Source organism: Chelonia mydas, chromosome 6 (assembly GCF_015237465.2).
Source record: "Chelonia mydas isolate rCheMyd1 chromosome 6, rCheMyd1.pri.v2, whole genome shotgun sequence".
NCBI lineage: Eukaryota > Metazoa > Chordata > Testudines > Cheloniidae > Chelonia > Chelonia mydas.
In genome coordinates this window covers 89,974,424-89,990,868 of record NC_051246.2, presented here as the reverse complement: position 1 = coordinate 89,990,868, position 16,445 = coordinate 89,974,424, and the positions used below count along the sequence as shown (strand labels likewise).

General features: G+C 39.9%; 1 protein-coding gene across 10 annotated transcripts in view; it reads left to right on the top strand.

Annotated features, from left to right (window-relative positions):
* The first annotated feature begins 71 nt into the window (after positions 1-71).
* Positions 72-16,445, top strand: part of FBXO33 (F-box protein 33) — a 57,308-nt gene continuing 40,934 nt past the window's right edge. For 8 of the 10 annotated variants that reach the window (XR_006291903.1, XR_006291900.1, XR_006291899.1 and 5 more), the window contains exons 1-2: positions 72-587; positions 13,360-13,470. Coding sequence is in view for 2 of the 10 variants with exons in the window: in XM_037900662.2 (XP_037756590.1) it covers positions 88-587; positions 13,360-13,470 (611 nt within the window). In the remaining 8 variants the exon portion in view is untranslated. The remainder of the gene's footprint in view (positions 588-13,359; positions 13,471-16,445) is intronic. The other 2 variants (XM_037900662.2, XM_037900663.2) reach the window with 2 other exon arrangements.

Below are 16,445 nucleotides of genomic sequence, written 5' to 3'. Positions count from 1 at the left end.
CCATTCCTCCCCCGCGGCCGGGTGCGGTGGTTTGCCCCGGCAGTAGCCGAGTCTCGGCCGGCCCCCGCCCCCTCCGCCTAGTCATTGATGTTGTTGTTTTTGTCGCAGGAGGCGGAGGCGAGGCCGCGGCCTGGGGCTGCAGCAGCGGGGCTCGGGCCGGCGCCAGGCATGGCGGTGTGCGGGGAGGCGGTGGGCGCCGGCTCCCTGCCCAGCGAGCTGGTGGTTCACATCTTCTCGTTCCTGGCGGGCCCGGACCGGCTGCGGGCTTCGGCCGCCTGCTCGCACTGGCGGGAGTGCCTCTTCTACCCGGCCCTGTGGCCCCGGCTGCGCCTCAGCCTCCGCGTGGCCCCCGCCGAGCGGCCGCGCCTCGACTTCCTCATGCGCAAGTGCGGCTGGTTCGTGCGGGAGCTGCGCGTCCAGTTCGCCGCCGACAACTACCCCGGCGGCGGCGGCGGCGCCGGCGGGGTCTGCGAGGGGGCGGCGGCCGCGGCCGAGGGGGAGACGCCGCTCTGCCCCCGCTGGCTGGACCTGCTGAGGACCTACCTGGAGTTGGTGCTGTGCGTGCTGAGCAGCGTCCGCAATAACAGGTACCGCGGGGCTCTCCGGCCCGGCCTGGCCCGCTCCCGGGCGCAAGCCATCCGGGGTGGGGAGAGACCTCTTAGGCCCAGCTCCTTCTAGCCCCCTTAGACCCAGCCCCCTTCCCTGGGGGGGGGGGGTCCCCCCTGCGGCCCGGCCCCTTCCCCTTCCCCTTCCCCTAGCCCGCCCACCTGACCCCCTCCCCTGTGCGAAATCCCCTCCTGCCCGGTCCTTTTCCCCAGCCCGGCCCCTCCCCTGGGGGGATTGCCTCCTGCCCTGCCCCTTTCTTGGGGGTGGGGGGGACCCCTCCGGGTGGGCCCCTTTCTCCAGCCCATCCGCTCGGCCTCCTTCCTGGGATATGTTAGTAGAAACATCTTGCTCTAAACAGAGAAGGAAGAGTTGGGGGTAAGAGTTTGTTTAGTAAAACTGCTTACGGAAAGTGTATTCAAGCAAATCCTGGAAGCCAATTAAATTTACCTGTGCATATTTTAAAATAAAGGGCATAATGGAGGCCACAATGAGGAATAGGTCATGGACTGTGTGTGCTGATGCTTCATGAAGATAAATTGTGAAGCATCTACAAACTGATAGCTAATTCACACATCACGTTCCATATTCATAGGAACTGTGCTTTGATGAGATGTAACAATTAAGCGTGTAAGAAATTGTCTCAAATGAAGCTTTATTTGGTATCTGTGAAATGTAATTTCTATCACTTCTTATAGTGCAAACTTTGGAGTATTTCATAAATAGTAAGTAAAACATATAGTAATAATTGATTAAATTAGTGTCTTTGGAGTTCTTTATCAAACAGCATTAGGGTTACAATATATAAAGTAACTTAAACATATTTTGCATTGTATCATGTCAGCTGTGGAATATAAATATAACACAAGGTATAGAAGTAGATTAACTGACAATTTACACTGCCCTGTGATAGATACAAGGATAATTAGAGCTGTACAAAGAAATCAAAATCAAATGTAGGGAGGATCAGAGCTATAAGCTTGAGTTCTGGTGCGTATCTAGACTCCATTCTTTAAAAATACTTTAAATGTGTCTTCATACTTTATTCATGCGTGAACAGACCCAACAGATACATTGTGGTGAAAACACTAATGTACACGTTACACTTTTTAAAATTTACACTGTTCCTCCCACCACCGAGCTGTGATGTAACCTTGGTATTGAAAAATATATTAACTATGATAATAGCTCGGGTGCCTGACACTCAGTAATTTCTGAAACAATTTAGTCTCTGTTAGAAGGAATCTTGTATTTAGTCAGAAAGAAACTATTAAAGATGAGTGACCTTTGACCTTGGGAGATGATGATAAAGAGGAGGATGGTTCGGTGGTTAAGGTGCTAGCTTGGAATTTGGGAGGCCTTGGTTCAATTCTGTGCTTTGCCACAGTCTTCCTGAACGATGTTGGATTCTTAGGGTATGTCTATACTACCCGCCGGATGGGTGGGCAGCAACCAATCCAGCAGGGATTGATTATCGCATCTAGTCTAGACGCGATAAATCGACCCCTGTGTGCTCCACCGCCACGAGAGGCTCAGGTGGAGTCGACAGGGGAGCGGTAGCAGTTGACTCACCACAGTGAAGAGACCGCGGTGAGTAGGTCTAAGTACGTCGACTTCAGCTATGTTATTCATGTAGCTGAAATTGTGTAACTTAGATTGATTCCCTCCCTCAGTGTAGACCAGGCCTGAGTCTACTTGTGCATCAGTTCTCTCTGTAAAATGGTGGTGATAGTACTTCCTTACTTCGCTGTGATAATGGTAGCCATATAAACAACTAAGACAGAAAAGCAAGGGCCCATTAAGATGCTTCAGGGTTCCCCATCAATATTAGGCAAGGGTATAGCTGGAAAGGGATCCCGGGATCAAGAAGAAATCAAAAACTTTACCTCCCCACCATTACACAATTAACATTTACAGCTTTTTTTTTTTTTTTTTAACTTGGGAACTGATTTACTGTTTGTGGAAGACTATCAGAAAAGTGAATACAATGATGTACAAAATTGGAACATGTTAGGGCCATCATGCTTCTGTGGCTTTGGGGAGAAATCTTTTTTGTTTGGGTTTTTTCATGCTTTTTTTTCCTGAGTTGTAGCTAGAGAATAATTAATATAATCCCTCCTTGGTTTTAGATGAGTACATACTTTTCACCTGCCAAATATCTCTTTCCGTTCCTCCACTTTACTGCAGTTAGCTCAGAGACACTTCCTATGTTATAACACTCAGCTATCTCACTGACAAAGCTTACTTTCTGAAAACCTCAGTTCTGCTCCAGCTCTGAACTGAGGACCCTAACCTTTATATTTTAGTACATATTTTACTCTATTCTTCCACTTGTCAACAGTTTAGGGCTGTCTGTCTCAATCATCTTTGTCTGCTGCTATAACTCTTTGTTGTCAAGCTTTGTTACAATTCGTTAGTTCTTTCTTGTTGGCTGACTTGAAAATACAACTGCCAGTAAGTGAAAACTTCTGTATCAGTATTGATCTATGAGACTGTGTGAGGTGTGAGAGTTCAGCAGACTCTGTCTGAACTTGATGTTTTTTGTAAGGTCGGTATTTATAATTAGGGCTCTACCAAATTCACAGTCCATTTTGGTCAATTTCACTGTCATAGGATTTTAAAAATCATAAATTTAATGATTTCAGCTATTTAAATCTGAAATTTCACAATGTTGTAATTGTAGGGGTCCTCACCCAAAGAGGACTTTGGGGGGCGGGGGGTGTTGCAAGGTTATTGTAGGGAGGGTTGTGGTACTGCTACCTTTCTGCAATGCTGCTGGCCGCAGCGCTGCCTTCAGAGCTGAGCAGCTCGAGAGCAGCAGCTGCTGGCCAGGGGCCCAGGTCTGAAGCAGAGCCACTGCCAGCAGCAGTGCAGAAGTAAGGATGGCATGTTATGGTATTACCACCCTTACTTCTGTGCTGCCACTGGTGGGGCACTGCCTTCATAGCTGGGTGCCCGGCCAACAGCCATTGCTCTCTGGTCACCCAGCTCTGAGGGCAGAACCAAAGTAAGCATGGCAATACCGTGAACCCTCCCCCCCCAAAAATAACCATGTGACCCTCCCCCACTGCCACTCCCTTTTGATTCAGGACCCCCAATTTGAGAAACGCTGCTCTTACCTGTACAGTATAGGGTAAAAGCACACAAAAGACCAGATTTCACGGTCCATGACGCGTTTTTCATGGCTGTGAATTTGGTAGGGCCCTATTTATAATCCATAGTGCAGGAGTTCTTTTAAAAAGGCCAGACAGTCTTTATTTCTGCATCACTAAAAATTAGTCAACAAAATGTTAGTATTATAAACAGTGTGTGAGACTAACTTGGCAACAATGTAAATGTGAGTGGATTTCTAGTGTGCTGTGGCCCAGTGAAAAGTTCTCTCACACACTGTAAATGATACATAGTATCATTCCTGAAATTTACTACCTCTCTGCTGCTATCTCCTATTCCCCAACAAGTGCGTTTATATTAGGAGGGAGCTTTTGCTATTCTTAATCTGCCCTACTACTTTGCCAAGTTACTTTTTACATACATCCTTTTCAAATTGGTGGATGCTTTAGACATTTCTTCAGTAAAATGTTTGCTTCTCTGTGCTACATGTTGATATAGCTAAAATCCCTCATCTCCCCCCCGCCTTTTATTTAGCTCCTTTTAATTAAAATGAACTGGTGGAGAAATGCCTTGGCACTTCAAGGTCCCTTGACAAAAGAATCATTGTCTTGTTGCTAAGGCAGAATCAGGTGTCCTATTGTGGAGAATCTCCTGTGAATCCTTTTTACATTTAACTCCAGCAGTTTAGTTCAGCTTCTGAAGTGTGCAGTGTCATGCACTATGCAAAATACAGTATACACAGACAAATCAGAACATATAAAAACATGCAGTAGAAGTGGTATAGTGAATGACTAACTTCAGATTCAGGTCATAACTATGTCACAGCATTGGCAAGTTTTCCTTTGGTAACATTCATTCAACTAGAACAGATTCCATCTGAAATTTCCTATCACAAATAAGAGCTGGTGCAGTAAAGCTTATTGTAATTCATGGTGTATGGACTTGCAAATTTTACTGTTAGCCAAATTGCACATTTTAAGCTACATGGGTCTTAAATGAATGTAAATAATTGGAGATGGAAAAACATTGTACTTATTCTGATAGAGCCAGTTATACTATAGGTTCACTAATGCATAGATACTTCCCACCATAAATACCCCAAGTATAATACATACTCCTCCTTTATTCCATCTCTATGACCATGTTTGAATTTCATGCTAAAATGCTTGAGTTCTCGAATTGTGTGCACATGTGGGTTTGTCTATTCCTGAACTGCATAGTTCTTGAGAGCTATTTAGAACATAAATCAGTATGTAAACGATCATCTGGACAGCTTCATAGAGTTGTCTTAAGTGATTTGGACACTAAAAATTCAAATTGAGAACCCCAAATACCTAAGAGTAACTGTATTTGCTGAACACCGCTAATCTCAAACAAATTCTTGTTCTAAGTTGCTAAGGAAATGAATTCTGCTGCTCGTACTTTACTATAGAAAATCACTAGCTTTTACCCATGATCATGCCAAACCAGTCTAACGTCATTCTTTGACAGGGTTACTGGCCTAGTGGATGGGGGAAAGCTGTAGATATGATGTATCTTGATTTTTTAGTAAGTCTTTAGACACAACGCCATGTGACATTCTCATAAGCAAGGTAGGGAAATGTGATCTAAATGTAATTACTATAAGGTGGGTGCAGACTGGCTGAAAAACTGTACTCAGAATACTTATCAATGGCTCACAGTCCTATTGAAGGCATGTATCTAGTAGAGTCTCTCAGAGGTGTCCTGTGTCCAGCACAAGTCAATATATTAATGATTTGGATAATGGAAGAGAGAGTATGCTTATAAAATTTGAAGATAACACCAAGCTGAGAGGAGTTGCTAGCACTTTGGAGGACAGGATTAGAATTCAAAATAACCCTGACTAATTGGAGAATTGGTCTGAAATCAGCAAGATGAATTTGTTAAAGACAAGTGCAAAGTATTGCAGTTAGGAAGGAGAGAAATCAAATGCACAGCTACAAAATTGGGAATAACTGTCTATTTGATAGTACTGCTGAAATGCATCTGCGGATTATAGTGTCTCACAAATTGAGTGTGAGGCAACAGTGTGATGCAGTTGCAAAAATGGCTAATATAATTCCAGAGTGTATTGATAAGAGTGTTGTATATAAAACACGGGAGATAGAGTGGAACAGTTATTTGACACTGGTGAGGCCTCAGCTTGAGTACTGTGTCCAGTTTTTGGTGCCATACTTTAAGAAAGATGTGGACAAACAGGAGAGAGTCGAGAGGAGAGCAACAAAAAGTTTAGAAAACTTGATGCATGAGGAAAGGTTTAAAAAAAAATGGTGTGTTTAGTCTTGAGAAAAGAAAACTGATAAAGGCCGTCAAGTATGTTAAGGGGTGTAATAAAGAGGATGTTGATCAGTTGTTCTGTGTGTCTACTGAAGGTAGGACAAGAGGTAATCAGCTTTATCTGCAGCATGGAGATTTATGTTTGAAAGTTTTTCCTTAATATGGAAGGACTGGAATAGGCTTCCAAAGGAGGCTACGGTATTCCTGTCATTGGAGATTTTTAAGATCAAGTTGGACGGACACCAGTCAAGGGTGGTCTATGTATGCTTGGTCCTGCCCATTTGGTCTGCCATTCAAGTACTAGCCAGGCCCGGCACTCTTTAGCTTCTGAGATCAGACGAGATTGGGTTTATTCAGTCCAGTATGCCTTCAGGCAATAGCCACATTTCTCCGTTGGTGGGGTAACTGAACCCAAGTCAACTGTTTGGAAAGCAGCTGTACTCATTGCTATACCACAAATATATCTAATAAGTTGCAGAGATTCTAGTTTCTGTGTGAGTCATATCAAAGGCACCAAAGGGAATGAGTGAAGATTGAGAATCAGGTGGTTCTTTCATGCCTCTTGGGATGTCCTTCTGGCAATGAAACCAGAGAATCTGCAGCTCTGATTTCTTACCATCGTGGGGTAAGTGTTTTTGTAAAATACAGCGCTACCTACCTCAACTTTGGTAAGTAAACTGTCATGCCTTATTGTGGTCTTATAAATCAAACTTACTCTTTGCATTACTGTACTGTTCAATATAACTTTCAAAAAACTTTAAGTGCAAAAAAATCTTTTTTGATGACTGTATGGTTCTTTGAGGATGTATACCAAAGAACCTGAGGCACAACAAATGTTAGTCTGTAAAACTAAAAATAGGGAAGAATTTTGATGCTCTGTTGGGTACTGGATGATGATGTACGCTTTTTCCACTAGCTAAATTATCCATTCACTGTACAAAACAAAGCTGAAGATGTAAACGAATCTGATGTTAAAGCAGATGATTATGTGAAAATTTGGAAAAAAATTCTACGTAGAACTTCGCTAATTCTCACAGACTGGAAGGATTTAATGAATTGCTATTACTAACAGTTGCTAACTAATTACATAAAATATACTGACAGACTTGCTGCTGGAAATCACTTACATTCCAGAGGGCCATTTTATAAATCTTGTGTTTGATATTACAGGCATACAGATCCAGAGTTATTGCAAATTTATTATGAATGACAGTCTGTTAATACAAAACTTGTACTGTATTTAGAAAAAAAGTTTCTTCATTCTTTATTACTGAGTACATGGGCATTAAAAAGGATCTTGGTGTTTGATAACCGTTCTTCTACTCCTGCTGCTTATTTTTGACCAGAAGTCAAAATCCTGTTTTGTAACAATATCTATCACAACAAATTGTGAGGGTCACAGAGGATTGACTTCTGATGTGGGAATGAGCAACAGGAACAGATAATCTCTTAAAACAAAAGATTCTAAGTAAGTAGTAGGTATGGGGAAACTTTCCATGAGTCATCAGAATATCTATGCTTTTATTAAGATGGTTGTTTTTCAGGAAGATTCTTGGAATGGGGTGAAGGGAGAAATATTTGCTTTTTTACTCTGCTGTGTTGAAATCCACAAGTGTAGTCTTACCCTGTCAGAGCCGTTCTGGGAAAAAGTAGGAAGGGGTTGATGTCTGTCTGTTTGTTTGTCTCCCCAGTGACCTGCCTGATCTGTATCAGTGTGCAGAGCAAGAATCTAGATTTTTAGTAAAACTCCAATATGTCAGCAAAATCTGTTTTAAAGAATTTCAGGAATTAAATTAAATGAGGCTCCTGGATTATTAAACAGGCCAAATATTCAGCATATTGAGGAAGTCAGAATAGTCGCATCTTTACTGAGACTCTTCAGCAACTCCCCCACCACTGGTCTGGTACAGGCAGCTTCATTTAGCAAGCAATGGTGGAATTGCTACCATAGACCATGAATGAGCAACTTTACCATTCTCTAATCCTGCTGTGCATAAACAAGGCCTATGTGAAATTTGGTTGAAAAATGTGTAATGGGAAAAAAATGAGTTTATTAAAAATAGGGCACAGCAAGCAAATCTAGTCTAGTGCAATTACTAAATTAGTAGAGAATGCAGTGGCATGTTAGGACAAAGTTAAAAGTAGCTGGAGAAATAGCAGATCATTTAAAAGTAGAATCTCATGGTTGAGAAATCATAAATGGTAAATTCTTTGGGACAAGGACTGCCTCTGCATGTGTTTGTAGTACATAGAACTGCACCACTCTGATCCTAACTGGGCCCTCTGGTTGCTGCTTTAATAAAATGATTCAGTAGTAATTGTTCTTTTCCTTTCTCAATCAATCATAATAGTAAAACTGAAGCAGGAATCAGAAAAAACAAGTGGTACAGCATAGGGATCACTATTGTTGTTTCATTATTTTCATTAATGATCTATAGAGGATATGAATTCAGCCATGATCAAACTTACAGGTGGTGATAATCAAGTGACTAGCAAATGCAAAAGAGAACAGAACTAAGTTGCACTATAGCTGTCATTATTTACTTAAATAGTAAACTCTTTGAGGCAGAGACTTTATAGTTGCGTGTACGCTGTCTAGCACAAAGTGTTACAGCAATTTACTATTGCTAATGTAATCTTGAAACAAAACAGCTATAAGTAGTGAGATGATGCTGACTGTTAAACAGGCCCTGTGTGCCATGTAGTTTTGTGGCTGCATAATTAATCACTTGTACAGCACTGTTTTCCAGATTGAAGCTTTTAAAAAGGTAGTTTCTAGCCCTTGTGTGTTATAATGTAATGTCTTCCTGAATCTGCAGATGCTCTGAAAGATGTGAACTGCCTCATTCATCTCAATGACTTGTTCTGAAATCTAAAGATGACAGTTTCATTTTCAGCATTACATATGATGCTGCCAATCATTTTAGCAGAAACATCCAGCCATCCTACTTCCCTCATCATACTAAACTGACTCTCTGCTTCCTAGGGGCAAAAAGCCCCAACTTTCCCCCCTTCTCTGCTGCCAAAATCTTGAGCTTTCCCCTCACCCAACAATTTTATTTGAAGTAGTTAGGCATCTTTAATATAAAAATCTGAGGCATACTGAAAATGAGAATAGTCAGCATAAAATTATATTTAAATAGAATATCAGATAATTTTGGCTACTCTACTGATCATACTCATTTTTATATTTTAATTAAAACTTCCAAAGCTGTATGTGCAGGAACGTTGTTGAGGTATTTAGGTGTAGCTTGCTGTGAAGTATTTGAGGACTTGCTAGTAAGTCCCTCATTCACTAGGAGAGGAAATAGACAGCAGATACAACTAGAAGACAGCTGTTAGAAAATCAGAGTAGGAAGTGATGACAGATCGCAAACTAAACAAGAGATTTCTAGTAGTGCTAGTTCACAGTGATTATAAAGGGTGATAGATTCGACCTAAAAATTAGGGAAGTGAGACATCCCCTCTACATATCCTTGGTTCCACTGCAAGTGAAATATCTTATGACGGTTTAGTCATCTTCTAGTAAAGGGCAATGAAGAGTCCAGGGAAGGTTCCCTGGCACTGCAGCATGGGCTTTAGTGTTGCTAATATTCACATAGTAAACTTGGGAACAGATTTTTGGATGTAGCACCTTTAAAGTTTTAAGTCCTGGAGATGTGGTGACTTTTTTTTTTTTTTTTTTAAGCATGCGTAAGGGAGTTCATGCAAAAGCTGCTCCTCATCACATTTCTTGTGGTGCCAGTAGCAGTATTAAATGATTGAAAAAGGATCTGAGAATGTGCTTTGGTCTAGGCTTGTTCATGGCCATATTATTTACAACTTTCTGCAATCAGCCCTTTCTTTCTCACGGCACACACTGGAGCAATGCAACTGTTCTAATTTTTTATACATATATCAGAATATATGTGGGAGATGATTCACCAGCACAGTACTAAAGCCTCATGGTTTTTCATGTATACACTGGCACTGATCGTGCTGCCTCTAGGAATTGCTGTGATGAAGTAGCGACATGTTACCTGTAAAACAGCAGGAATAGGAGATAAAGTTTGTACATTCTTCTATGTAAACTATAGATTAAATTATAGTGACAAAAATAAACAGATGGTTCGAACTCTTGCAATCCTCCAAATTTTCACTAGGATTTATGGAATGTTACACTACCAAAAATAACATGTTTTAGAGTCCTAGGAATAAATTATACCTATAGAATATGTAAATATTTAAAGGAATCCTGTTAACTTTTGAAAAATGACATACTTGTTAAAAGTATGTCAGGTGACACACCTGCATTGGAGCCTCCTGTACCTGCTTTTGTGGTTTTACCATCATGTTTTTTAATGTCTTTCCCTCATTGTTTGTTGGAGGGCAGGGGGTACATAAGTGGGAGAAATTGTCTGTATAGGGGAAAGTGAAACTGACCAATGTGCTCACCCATGTATATCATGAATGAATTTATATATTTATGTATATTTTATTAGGGTTGCGTGTGTGTGTGTATATATTTAAATATCACAATTGCAAGATTAAAAAAAAGTCGTGATTATTTGCAGTTTTAATCACACTTTTAAATAGAATACCAATTTGCATTTATTATAAATATTTTTGGATGTTTTTCTACATTTTGAAATGCATTGATTTCAGTTACACAGAATACGAAGTGTACAGTGCTTTATATTTTTATTACAAATATTTACACTGTAAAAAGATAAAACAGTATTTTTCAGTTCACCTCAGACAAGTACTGTACTGCGGTCTCTTTATCCTGAAAGTGCAACTTACAAATGTAGAATTATATTTTACATAACTGCTCTCAGAAACAAAACAATGTAAAACTTTAGAGCCTATAAGTCCACTTAGTCCTACTTCTTGTTCAGTCAATCGCTAAGACAAACAAGTTTATATTACAGATAATTCTGCCTGCTGCTTATTTACAGTGTCAACTGAAAGTGAGAACAGGTGGGTTCTGCTTGATAATGATCCAAAGCAGTTTGGACTGAAGGACCTTCATTTTCATCATCAGAGTCAGATGCCACCAAGAGAAGCTTGATTTTCTTTTTGGTGTTTCAGATTCTGTAGTTTCCGCATCGGCGTGTTGCTCTTTTAAGACTTTTGACATCATGTTCTACACCTCATCACTATCAGATTTTGGAAGGCGCTTCAGATTCGTCAGCCTTGGGTTTAGTTCTGTAGCTATTTTCAGAAATCTCATATTGGTACCTTCTTTGCATTTTGTCAAATCTTCAGTGAAAGTGTTCTTAAATCTAACAATATATGTTGGGTCGTCATCTGAAACTGCTATAACATTAAATATATGGCAGAATGCAGGCAAAACCGTGGAGCAGGAGGCATACAATTCTCCCCCAAGGAGTTCAGTCACAAATTTAATTAATGCATTTTTTTTAAAGAGTCATCAGCATGGAAGCATTTCCTCTGGTATGGTGGTCAAAGCATGAAGAGGCATATGAATGTTTAACATAGCTGGCACGTAAATACCTTGCAGTGCAGGCTACAACAGTGCAGATATTTGTAATCAAAAATATTATAAAGTGAGCATTGTACACTTTGTATTCTGTGTTGTAATTAAAGTCAATATATTTGAAAATGTAGAAAAAAAATCCAAAAATATTTACAGTAAAACCTCAGTGTTACAAACATACCTCATTTGGAACTGGAAGTATGCAATCAGGCAGCAGCAGAGACCTCCCCCCGCCCTCGCCCCTCTCCCCCAAAAAAGCAAATACAGTACAGAACTGTGTCAATCATAAACTGTCAAACTTTTTTAAACTTTCCCTTTTTTTAGTAAAGTAAGGAAACTGTTTCTGTACTTCTTTCATTTAAATTAAGATAGTTAAAAACAGCATTTTTCTTCTGCCTAGTAAAGTTTCAAAGCTGTATTAAGTCAATGTTCAGTTGTGAACTTTTGAAAGAACAAACATGATGTGTTGTTCAAAGTTACAAACATTTCAGCGTTATGAATAGTGACTTCCTGCACCCTTCATGACTTCTGCAGTGGTCAGTGTGGCTGACCCCAGAGCTGCCCAAGCAGTTGACCTTGGAGTGAGCTGCTCCGGAGGCCCTGGGGACAGCCACACCAGCTACTTAGGTGACCCCTCAGCCAGCTGCTGCTGGAGTGGCGCCACCCGCATTGGCCACTGCTCTGAAGCCCGGGGCTCCCTTTCCATCCCTCCCCCCCCCCCACCTCCGGTGTGGTGTTTATGGTATAGGTCATGGTCTGTGACTCTTTATTTCTTGCCTGTGATCTGTCCGTGACTTTTACTAAAAATACCCATGATTAAATCATAGCCTTAGTTATGAACAACCTCCATTCCTGAGGTATTTGTAACTCTTGAGGTTCTACCATATAATAAATTTTCATTGGTATTCTATTGTTTAACCATAAGATTAAAACTGTGTAATCGTGACTTTTTTTAAATTAATTTGTTTTGCGTTAATTGAGTTTACGATTTATTGATAGCCCTAAATATAGTTAGACATCATAATCTTGGATGTCTCTTTCAAAAAGCATATTGTGAATGATGGGCCACTGGATGAAGCATGTTAAAAAAACTAAGTGAGCTCTGGCTCACAAAAGCTTATGCTCAAATAAATTTGTTAGTCTCTAAAGTGCCGCAAGTACGCCTATCTCTGGCCTGGTCTAAGCCTAAAACTCAAGTGGACCTAGTTACATTGTGTCTGGGTGGGTGCGTGGTGGGGGGAATTCATATCCAAGAGATGTAGTTAAGCCCCAGAATTCTTCCTTTGACCTAGCTATTGCCTCAGAGGGGTGGATTAACTACAGTGACAGAAGACCCCCTTCCATTGCTGTAGCAAATGTCTATACTACAATGCTGCAGCGTTGTGTCTGTGCTGCTGTAGTTTAGACATAGCCGTAGAGTTCTAGGTGTTCAGCATTAAGTGCAGCTTTCATATAAAAAGCAGATATGTATACAGTGTCGTTGATGGAATTTTAAATAAATTTGTAAGGATGAAAGTGGATAACATGCACTTAGATGTCACAAGGCGTATTCCTGGTAACATTCTGCTAGACAACGAGATATGTATTCATACTGTTATAGTAGGGTGACTCAAAACTGATCAGACTTCTTGCTTCTTCTCTTGATTTTGGCGTTTTAAGCTGCTCCCCCTGAAAAGCTCCATCTAAGCTTTAGTTTATTTGGAAGTTGTGTGTTGTCCCAAACTTATAGACAGTGCAACTCTTTCCAGCCTGGACGATACCTCCTGTGCATAAGTGTGCCCTTGCTACCTGTGTTCAAGAATTGTCCTTAACATTTCCCCACTGTTGCCTTACCTTCATGTGCAAACTAACAAAACCTATTTTTGTAGGAACCTCCAGAAGTTAAGTCTTTTTGGGGATATAAGCATTCTGCAACAACATGGAAGTATATCGAATACATACCTCAGCAAGGTGGACCCAGATGGCAAAAAGATTAAGCAGTAAGTTCTTCTGTACACACTAGCAAAAATATCATGCTGGCTCAAAGAACTGATAATGAGAATGCAAGATATTAGGTTGAAAAAGCTCCAGCTTGGTAGTGAGATTTCATCTGGTTTCCATTTTTGTGTTATCTGATGGTCATTGGGTGACCTATATGAGAAGAGCTGATCTTGGTCAAGCTCCTCGCGTCTACGTCACACAAACCATCTTCCGTTGTCAGATTTGTGGTGGTCTCTGCAGACAGTGCTTGAAGACACAATACTTTTACTCTTGCAAGGGATGATTCTAAAACAGAATGAGGTGGTATTGGGGCCAGGGAGAGAGGAGCAGGGTTTCATTGGAACTGTATGTACTATTGCTGTTCTGAGACTGAGTGGAGAACTACACTAGGAATTGAAGTCACCTGACAAATTAAACAAATATATACAAGAAAAACGAATATTAGGAAACAAGTGACTTTGAATAAAGTCATAAGTGAACTCCAAGTAAGGATTTATCATAAGACTCCATGCCTGTTTAAGATGAGAACTGCTTATTTCCAGAATAATTCCTAAGGGCATGTCCATATAGGAAAGCTATATTGGTATAATCTAAACTGTTAATTATATCAGTATACCCTTCCCCCCGCCTCCACCTCCCCCACCCAAATATGGACGCTCTTATTGCAGAATCAGAGTGGGTTTTTTTTTTTTTTTTTTAAAGCTTATATCTAGGCTTGGCAGAACTCATTTTTTATTTTTTATAATTTTTTTACGATGTTGCCAGATAACATCAATGTTTACTTTTTAATCTTTTTTATTTTAATCTATGCAAATTTACACAATTGCGGGAAACTGCGGGGGTTCAGACAATAATTGTTTAATGACAGTAGACATTGAGATTCAAAAAGTTAAAACTTTATAACCGTTAAAATACAAATTTCAACGTGACATTCAAAATCTACAAAGTAAATATGCTTAAATCAACCTCTGTTCTCAAGTAGCATTTTTTCTTTCTATGGCTATTTGTACATTTTTTATGATTGATGGAAATATATTTTTATTGGCTTGTGTGTATACTAAAATCCATGTCGATCCTCAAAAATCTAATCCTCCCAAGTCTACTTATGCCCTTTCGGAAGTGTGTAAGATAAACTGAAAAAGCCATTCTTATTCTGGAATTAGTGTCCACGCAGTGGGTTATGCTGGTATAACTGTAAAACTTGCCAATGTAGACAAGCCCTGAGTGTCGTCATTTTAATCTACATTGCCGAGGGGGGGGAATCTGCTTATCCCAATATTCTAGGAGAGGAATGGGTACTCTTTCCTCTTCCATGTGCCTGTAGCTGAAGTAGCTCTGGAACTATCATAGATATCAACAGATGGATTAGTATGTACGTGCATATTGAACTCTGTAATGCTTAGATCCTGACTTAAATTTACAACATGGTGGAAATTCAGACCTTCATCTCCTACTGTGTCTTTGTCACCCTGTTGTACTTGCAGAAATTGAGATCAATGGGAGATATTACGCAACATTCATACTGTATTGCGGTAGCGAGGCACAATTTATAGATATCCGAGTAAAAACTTTTACTCTGGTTATTGTGGTAGTTGTTTTTTAATAATATGCTTAGTGCTCTTCCTACTATGATGATTTGTTGCATGCCACACGGTTCTATAGTGCATAGGTTTTTTTATGCTCTGTATTTGCAGTTTACTGTTTTAAATGTAACTTTATACTACTTTTCCCTTTACAAATTCATTTTATTTAACCTTTGCTATGGGAAAGTTCAATACATCATGTAAATGCAGTACATTGTGCAGTTAGAGAAAATATGTTCCACCATTGAATTAAACGTAACTATTTAAAACTCTTATCCCTGAGGTGTTACTTCGTCATCTAACAGTTGTTAATTAATCTTAATTTTTCTAAAAATACCAATTGAGCCATTTTAAATAAGTGCATTTAGTGCTTATGAATGGTGCTGGATTGAGACTGCATTATCCAATGAACAGAAATAGTATGGACAGCAGTAGTGCACTTGCTTCCTGCATAGTCCTACCAGTATGCCTCAGTCCTGACTCAGGACCACTTTTGAGGGGGTGAAAATACTAGTTCAGTCTCTGTGTCTATTCAGTCTTTGACTTCTCTTCTGACACTGTCAACAAGGATGCCACTTAATGCTAATTGTGGGTGGCTTTTCAATGGACTGGTAGCCACAGAAAACTGGACTGAGACCGCCAACTCACTATCTTGTGTAGATTATTGAACAACTTTCAAAAACATTTAGTTACAATTGTTCTGAGACTATGTATTAAGATAGAACTAGGGCTTATTCATCAGAAAAGTGTAGACAATTGAAATTAAAACATACAGTCTGAAAATAAGATGAGGAAATTATTAGAAATTGGTACTTACGTAGTTAAACTTGTAGAACATAGCTTGAACTGTTAAATTAGTGTGTTCTCCAAGAGTAGAGGTACCATATTCAGTTAAAGGATTTACTGGAAGTGCATTGTTAAAATGAATGGCAGTGTAGTTGGATGATAACTTCATTGTGCTTCCTATTGGGCCTCATTTTTATTAGCCCAATATATAGTTATTATGTAACATAAAGTACCCTCAGTTGAGTTGTTTAAATATTTGACATAGTTAGGGTTAAAATGGGGTGGGTGGAACTAGAAGGATTGGCTCAGCATTAGATAGCTAGAAAAATTTTAGATGAAGTGGCTATATAGTTTTTTGGTGAACATATGGATGGCTAGTTCTGCGGCCAGAGTCTAATTAGGCTTAAAATTCAGGGATTTGTGTACTATTATCACTGAAAACTGCTGTAGACTTGAGTTCTAAATGTTCACCATCCCTGCTTTGATTGGATGAGCTTACTTCTAGTGCAGAACAGTATTAGAAGCTACAACTGTGCAATTGTGGTTAATCCAATACAGTTTACAGTAATCAAAAACAAAATAGTCAAATAGTATTTTAAACTATG